An 8,471-nucleotide genomic window follows, 5' to 3' on the forward strand; every position below is an offset into this window, starting at 1 on the left:
AAGTTTTTACTAGGCGTAGATCAACATTCTGAGAAAATCTTGTTGCTCTGGTCCTGCATCAGTGTATCCCCGAAACCAGGACTAAATTCTGAAATTCCCTTCCGGAATCCCAGCCAACCCAATTATACACAAAACTCCCTTTACAAGACCCATCTTTTATAAACCCTCCATGACTCACTTAGACCTGCCATCATTTTCTTAAACCCTAGTGTGATGGCTAACGTTGAGTGTCAACTTGATTGGATTGAAGAATGTAAAGTATTGTTTCTGGGTGTGTCTGTAAGGGTGTTGCTAAAGCAGATTCAGTGGACTGGGAGAGGCAGACCCACCCTCAATCTGGGTGGACACCATCTAATCAGCTGATGGCGCAGCTAGAATAAACCAGGCAGAAGAATGTGGAAAGACTAGACTGGCCGAGTCTTCTGGCCTTCATCTTTCTCCCGTGCTGGATGCTTCCTGCCCTCGAACATTGGACTCCAAGTTCCTCAGCTTTTGGACTCTTGGACTTAAACCAGTGGTTTTCCAGGGGCTCTCGGGCCTTCGGCCCAGACTGAAGGCTGCACTGTCTGTCGGCTTCCCTACTTTTGAGGTTTGGGGACTCAGTCTGGCTTCCTTGCTCCTCAGCTTGCAGATGACCTATTGTGGGACTTCACCTTGTGATCGTGTGAGTCAATACTCCTTAATAAACTCCCTTTCATATATACATCTAACCTATTAGTCCTGTCCCTCTAGAGAACCCTGACTAATACACCCTTCTTTGTCCTACAGTGAAATTTATCCAGGAGAGAAGAAACAATAGTGCAGAGAAGAGATGGCAACAAGAGCAAAGTCCCTGAGAAAACGAGAGGGGATGGGATTGGAAGCACAGTGGTGTGACTAGCCAGGTGTGTCTTCCACTGTTGCACTGGAGAAGCACTGAAGCACTACATATCAGCTCACAAGACCCTCCAGAGTTTTGATTTGTGGCCCAGAAGGAAGAAAGGTGGACAAGGATGAGAAGATTTCACTCAGATATCAGATTCACTAGGGAGGACTCAAGTCATCCAGCCTGAAATAGCAGCAGCCTCTACCACGGATGGATGATTTGAATAGGCAAAGTACTTAGTAGCATTACTGTTTGAGGAAGATGTAGCCAGGGACGGGGAAAAGACACCATTATCCATTGGATTTGGAAGTCAGAAGGAACAACACCTGGCTCAGGAAGGCCACTGGCTGCTGGTGCTGTGTATGGTAAAAACATTGGGATGACCCTGGAAATTGGGAAGGAATTCCCATTGGGAAAGCATTTCAAAGAACTGGAATAGTTAGAACTGGAAACAATGCCTCCCTGATCTCATCAATAGTACTTCTCTCAGACTCTCCCCTCAGCTCAACACTTTCCCAGGTTTCTATTGAAAAGCAAAATCTAACTATCCACATTTTGCTGATAAAGATTCTCCAGAATATGTTCACTATTTAGCCGAACAGTATGTCAGTTGTTTACTGACAGTTCTATTTTCTGGGTAAAGCATGCCAATAATAGCTTCCCCAAATACACATGAGATACCCACACACACACTTAACTTTGGGAAATTAATTTACATTCCGTTTGTTTAAAAAGCTGAAAAATTAAACTAAAGAAATAGGAAAAAAAAATCCCTGCTTTCAAATGCATTTTTAAATCAAATTCCAAGTGATACCGTGAGTTACATTTACTTTATAGAACAAAAAGTCCCCAGTGGTAAGAAATATTTGGATTATATTATAACCTTAAGATATTTTTAAAAATCAAAATCAATCCATTTTAAACATCTATCTTCACACCCTGACTTTAAAAAAAAAAGATTTATCAATTAATTTATCAAGCAATCTATGTGAAAAGGAGCAAGAATGTTTTAGCTTTAATATATTTTCTGATGCGTCTAAGAGAAAAAAATAAATCATTATGGATTTTGCACAGTGCATTTTATCTTTCTCTCTAATGAGATAGTGAAACAAGAGACATTCATTGCCTCCCTAGGGAATCTCATGATTTACAAAGAATATCCTTCTCTGAAGCATTTACCCCTAAATGACCAGCCTGTACAGTCAGTGATTACAGGGAATATGTCCAGGCCCCGCATGACCCCTTATCATTTTTCTGGCTAATGCATTAAAAGAGAAAGGGGGAAAAGTTGTAAAAAAGCACGGTGTTAGAGGCTCCCCTTCTTTCTGCCCTACAAGCAGTGTCCTTTAACCTCTGGCATGTGTTGCTGAGTCACATGACAGAAATTAAAAGGCATAAAGAAGTAAATTTAACATGGAGCCCACAAGTGTCATCAGTAGATGGTTAGTCTTGGGAGAGAAGGAGAGGAGGAGAAGAGATGAAACTGGTCCCTGGACTTTTATGGGATGCGGAACAAGGGCCCTGGAAGACAAGAAGGTCCAGAAATGGAAAGAATATGGCTATTAGTACTTTCCAGGTCAGAGCACACACAGGTGTGCCCTGAACTTCCTTCTTCAACAATAAATGCTGTCAAGAAAAATTACTATGAAATAAGCATACAAATACAAATCAGTGAGTGGTAACACAAATGTAATTATTGTAAGCTATATTTTTATTGGTAAGGTACCACGTTTAACAAGAAACCACAATGCCATATCTATGCTATTTGTATTTATTGATAATAGCTCAAGCTACATCTCTACCGGAAGAGTAAACAGCTCTATCAAAAAAATCTTGTCAAGAGAAAAAACATTTAACTATGCACTTGAAAAATTTGGGTTCTAGTCTCAAACGTTGAAACTTAGAATTAATTAAATTTTTTTGTTAACTCAACTTATATTCTTCTCATTTTAGCATATTTTTTCCTCTTTCCTGTTGGTCTCCAAGTGCTGCCAAAATGATGCACAATCCCCAGGGTTTACGAGTCTTCATTCTCGGTAAAGTAGGGGTTTTTTCCCAGAGATAGGGTTTTTTTCCCAGAGATAGGGAAGGTATCAGGAAAAAAGGAACAGTTAACCGGGTTATAGCTAATTTTACCTCGCTTATCTTTCAGAAAACTAATCTCAGTTTGCCATGGTCCTGGATCCCTTCTCTGTAAAAGGTCCACTTTATCATCTTTGTCTTACTGTGAAATGCTTAAATTACTTAAGAATTTCAGCACTGAGATGTATACATACACACACACCCAGAGACACAGAGACATATGCGTATCACTTTATTGAGATATATTTCACATACCATACAATTCTCTTAAAGTGTACAATCCAATGGTTTTTAGCATATTCACAGAGTTGTGAAACCATTGCCACAATCATTTTTATAACAGAAACATAGCTTCTAAATTCCCTGAGTCATCATACAGATAGAAACCAAGGTCCAGATGGGTTAAGTTATGTTCCCAAGGTTACAGAGCTGGTCAGTGGCTGAGCCAGACCTAGATCCCTGGAAATTATTTTAGCCATTGACATCATCTGGGGCTCCTTTCCCCTGCCCTGGGTAAGTTCTGTATGAATTAAAACCTGCTGTTAAAATGTTGTCTGAGAAAAACATCTGGCATTTTTTATTATTGAGCTCCTTCATATTATATTAAACCGGTCTGATTTCTCCACCAAATTGTTGCATTGCAAGATTTTTTAGAAAGACTTCTAGAACATATTAAAACATATCTACTGAGTACTTTTAACCACAAAACATGGCTATGAAGCCCAGAGAGAATCTGTGATGCCTCTCCTTTCAGGTAAAGTCATAAATTATTTCGGCTCATGCAAAAAAAAAAAAAGAGAGACTAAATAAGACGTTCTGTCCATTTCATTTTTAATGTACTGATTACAGGTAGTTAAACCAAACTACCCATGACTAGCAAAATATTTCTCCAATGCCAATAACTTCCAAGGATTTCAACCATTCATTCTGGTTACTGGTCAGAAACCAACTTAAATCACCCAAGGGCTTACACTATCTCTGAGATTTGCTTATCTTTGAGATTTGCCCCTGTGAAGTCCATACCCAATAAAGGAAAAGTTTTCAAAAGAGGAGGTTCATTTCCTGCCAATGCTAAGGAAGCCAATGTAACAAGCACAGCCAGCGATTACTCTGGCACTGCTCTGCTCACAGCAGCATTCGGCCTCCTGGCTGTACCAGCTGAGGGCACTCCACAATACCTAGCTCACTGAAGCACTTGTTGATTGCTCCTGCCTTTAAATGCCCCCCTTCCATGATGATCTTCTCTCTCCTGTAATCTACGAGTTCTTTCTTTCCTGTGTTGTGCCACCCCAAAATTTCATCTATTCAATAAATATTTATTGAGTCGTCACTGCTCAACAAGTACTGGGCTAAACATTGTCCCTAAATGTGGGTGCTCTCTAGAGTCTGCCTTTAACTCGCTGTGCCTTTTCTCACTTTTGTCTACACATACATTTTTAAATCTCTGCTTAGGCTGGAAATCACCAAAAATCTGTAGCTCCAGTACCAGCCTCAACCCCTGAGCTGCAGGTCAGGATATGCACCCCAACCCAGGCCAGTGACATCTGAATGTCCCAAAGACCCCTCAAAGTCCCTGGGTTCAGCGGTGAATCCATCATTTCCACCCTCACCTGAATAGCCTCTCCTCCAGGGCTCCTCAACATCTTGAATAGCACCACTGGCCACCCAGTGCCCCCAGCCAGAAACAGCATCACCCAGTTTCCATATGGAAAGAGTGTGAGTGAGGGGACAGCAGTGCCTTTCAGCCTGGAACTGGGGGCTAGAAGAAGAGAATCTTCTAATTGCAGTTGTTTCTATGGGCCAATTTGTGGGAGAAGCAGGATGAGACCTCACCACAAATGTGGACGTTGAATGAAATCTGTCTACCCTGGCTCTAGCAAAATGGGGGCTGGGGTTGGGGAGAGAGGTGGTGAGAAGCAACAGACGCAGCGGTGCTGGTGGGGAACAGGTTTTACAACGTGAGCTCTGCCATAGCTGGAAGAGCCTGCAATGTTGATGTTGAAAAACAAATTTGCTTGTCATCAACACACACACAGACACATACATCAATTTCATGTCTCCCCTCCTGTTTTCCTGTTTCCTCTGCTCAGAACGGCTTTCCTCCTATCCTCCCACACCCTCAACCATAATTCTTCCTCATACTTAATTCTCGAATGACATGTCTCCTCCTCCAGGAAGCTCTCCCTGACGCCCCCACTGTGTTATTTGTCATCCTCTGTGCGTGGAGGTGTGTCTAGCACTGTTTGTTTACGTGTCTGTCTCCGTGTCTCCCCTGCAGGCTGTCAGCTCCGTAAGAGCAGAAGCATGATGCCCAGCCCAGGGCCGACACCAGGAAGAGGGTGGGGAGGGGAAGGACCGTGGTGGAGAGCCCCTGCCGGGGAGCCGGGCACAGTCCAGCCGGGGCCATTTCGAGGCGCGCGCGGGGAGCTCAGCGGGACCCAGCCAAGCGCCAAATACACAGCATCTCTGGAGGCGCCGGTGGCCGGTGGAGGATGGGCCCCCCACGAGGCGCTCCCAACCAAACGGCTGGAGATTCGGGGGAGGCCCTGCCGGCATCGTACTCCCTGTGGTCGTCCTCCCCTCGCGCGGGTAGGGGCCCCCCCACGCCCACTCCGTCTCCGCCGCCCGAGTCCCCGCGGCCGCCACCTCTGCCCTCTGCTCCGCAGAATCTCTCCGATTTACAACGGCCCAGGGCAGAGCCGGGGGCCTGGGAATGGGAAGGAGAAGGCGCCAAGACGCAGAGGAGAGAGCAGGCGGCCCCTCACCCCACCCTCGCGCCTTCCTAGGCGGGAAGAAATTGAGGCCCTTCAGGGAACAGGAGTCCCAAAGGCCCGGGAGCCTCGGGGGGCCGCAGCCTCCGCGTCTCCCTCCCTCCTTCCCTCCTCTACGCCTCCCTACCTGGCTGGCTTTGTGGAACTGCTTCTTCAGCCCGGCCACCGACATCGCGACTGCGACCGGCAGGGGCGGGGTGGTCTCAAGGTTCGGCCGGGCCACGCGGCCGCGACGCGCTCGGGGAGCGGGAGCCCGGGCCGGTCCCCCCGCGGCTGGGCTCCGCCGGGCCCGCCTCCCACGGCCACGGCCACAGCCACAGCCGCTGTCACACTCGCACACACGCGTGCACGCCGATGGCAACACTGCGTTCCAAAGCCCCTGCGCAGCCCATTGGCCAAGCCGCGGCGATATGCAAATGAAGCCGCTGGGGCCGCCCACGCTTCATTGTTGCGTGGAGACCTGGGCTACTTGAGTCGCGCAGAAGACCGGCCTGGGAAGCTGGGCGTGGGGATGTCCTGGGAGTCGGGGGAGTACAGCCGCACAGTGCTTCTTGCTGGGCGCGGGACGATATAGATCTAGCTCTGAGATTGTCATGGGTACCGGGAGATAGATCAGTTCTCTGCTTCTGTGTCTTGGTGCGGAACCGGCTTTGGCTCACAGGCAACATCGCCTCCCTCCGGCGCATTTTCGCTGGGTGTATGTTTAAGAAAGGAAGGCTCAGAAATGCGCCTAGGGAGGGACAACAAATGCAACTGGATGGGGGACCTGCGGTAGGAGGAAGCGGTCTGTGGGTGGCGGGCTTTCTTCTCTCTCCACGCGGTGCTCTGGGTGCAATCTGCTCAAATGATTTTGGTCTCCTGGGAGCCCTAGAGTTATGGAGTAATTTACTAATAAATATGGTGCTAGCTCACTTGGTGCTCTGAGCCCGCTGTCAACTGCACTAAAAGCAACCATCTCCAAGGTGCCATAAACAGCTCGTTGCATATCCGGCGGAGTCCACCAGACCAGGGACCCAGCTCCCTCGGTAACCCCTACCAGCTGTGTCAGTTACAGAGTGTCCATTTGCACAAGGTCCAGAGGTCGACGCACTCACAGCTAAGCCCAGCCAGGGACATGGAGCATTGCGTTAACCTCGTGTCAGAGTTATCCCCAATAGGTACAGCATCTTCGCTGAATTTGGCTTCCAAAGGTCCCGAGGATTCCCAAACCTAGAACATACGTTTGGCAACGCTTCACACTGAAAAACAAAAACATTTCCCACCTTCAGTCTCTTTTTGGGCCCTTAGCAGGTCCCATCTGGGGTGACGAGCAGTCCCTGTCTGCCCTGGACACTTCGGGTATATACCTGTGCCCTGGTGTCCACCTGCCATAACATTTCTCCAGGACAAAAGTCATGCAGTTCCTCCCCTAGCCGTTAGCTCCCAGCGCCCAGTCGGGGCTAGTCCTAACCCTGACTTCATCCTAGTGAGGACTGGGCAAGTAAGTACACACCTCTCTGGGCCTTGGTTTCCTCACTTCCACTTGAAGCATGTAGACTGGAATAAACAGTGTTCCTCCTCTGATACTGGGGAAAAAAATGCTTGAACTTAGTGGAGATCGCGGGATAAAGGCAGCCAGTCAGAGCATGACTTGGGTGAGTGCTGTGGGCTTACCTGCTTGACACCAGCCACTGATAGATAACTAAAAAGTGTGAGGGTGGTGACAGCTGGGTCAGAATGGCATAGCAAGATGACCTGTCCACACAACAGTCCAAACGCCTCTCAACAGTGGGCTCCACCGCCGGCCAACCACTACATAAGGCAGAGAGCCAGCTGCAGCTGGAGTCCAGGACTGGCAGGTCTCTCTTGTCCTGGGCTATTCAGGGCTGCTCAGCTTCCTCTTTCTCCATGCTCCAGAGAGGTTTAAATAACACCGGTTCTATGGTACCTCCCTCTAGACCAATCTGGCTCTGTGCCCTTTGGGAGGAGGGGGGTGTTTTTTTTTTTTTTTTTTAACAGTTATTGGCATTTCCTCCACCATCATTAGTACATTCAAGTTTCTCACTTCAGTTGATTTTGGTAATTTATCTCCATTAATCAAGTACAGAGTTGAAGATCATACTTTTTAAACTTCAGAATCTTTCATATACATTTTCTCCTTTGTAAAAGTTTTTGTGATTTGTCTTAATTTTTTCAGTGAATAGATTTATTGGAGGTTTGCTGATTTTATTGGTCTTTCAAAATATTTTTGAATGTACTCATCATTGCTATAGATTTTTCTCTCTCATTGATTTTTCTTTCATTATTCTTACACATTCCTTCCTTCAGTTTTGTTCAGAAGACTAGTGAGAGTTTGAGGGTTTTAACAATAGAAACTGACTCTAGCTAACATAAGCTGGAAAATATTTACTGGAGAAGGATGTCAGGCAGCCCGGAGGGAACAAGGTGGAGGGGATGAACAGGAATTAGGAATCTGAGCACTGAGATCCACAGGGTGTCCAGGAACAGCTTGATTGGGATGTGCTGGCTCTGCCACTGAGCACTGGCCATGGCTACCAGAATGAAGGCTGCCCTTTCAGGCAGTCACTCCAGCTGCAAAGTAGCAAGGGCAGCATCTGATTGGTGGATTCACTCCATGGCAGATTTCCCTACTATAGGAAGAAGCTTCAGAGGTTAGGCAGCCAAATTTTATATATATGTTATATTATACATTATATATAATATATACATTCTTTAATATATATCATGTTAGAGAATATATAATATATATTAGA

The 8,471-nt window shown here is 46.5% G+C and overlaps 1 protein-coding gene across 8 annotated transcripts in view; it reads right to left on the reverse strand.

The window, feature by feature from the left end:
- The window catches only part of SH3GL3 (SH3 domain containing GRB2 like 3, endophilin A3), a 167,710-nt gene extending 161,626 nt beyond the window's left edge, over positions 1 to 6,084 (reverse strand). Inside the window, exon 1 of one of the 8 annotated variants that reach the window (XM_024232904.2) lies at positions 5,846 to 6,084. In XM_024232904.2, the coding sequence (XP_024088672.1) occupies positions 5,846 to 5,890 (45 nt within the window). In that variant the 5' untranslated portion in view covers positions 5,891 to 6,084. The remainder of the gene's footprint in view (positions 1 to 5,845) is intronic. The other 7 variants (XM_054531752.2, XM_024232905.3, XM_054531755.2 and 4 more) reach the window with 7 other exon arrangements.
- Positions 6,085 to 8,471: the final 2,387 nt, after the last annotated feature.

This window comes from Pongo abelii, chromosome 16, assembly GCF_028885655.2.
Source record: "Pongo abelii isolate AG06213 chromosome 16, NHGRI_mPonAbe1-v2.0_pri, whole genome shotgun sequence".
Lineage (NCBI taxonomy): Eukaryota > Metazoa > Chordata > Mammalia > Primates > Hominidae > Pongo > Pongo abelii.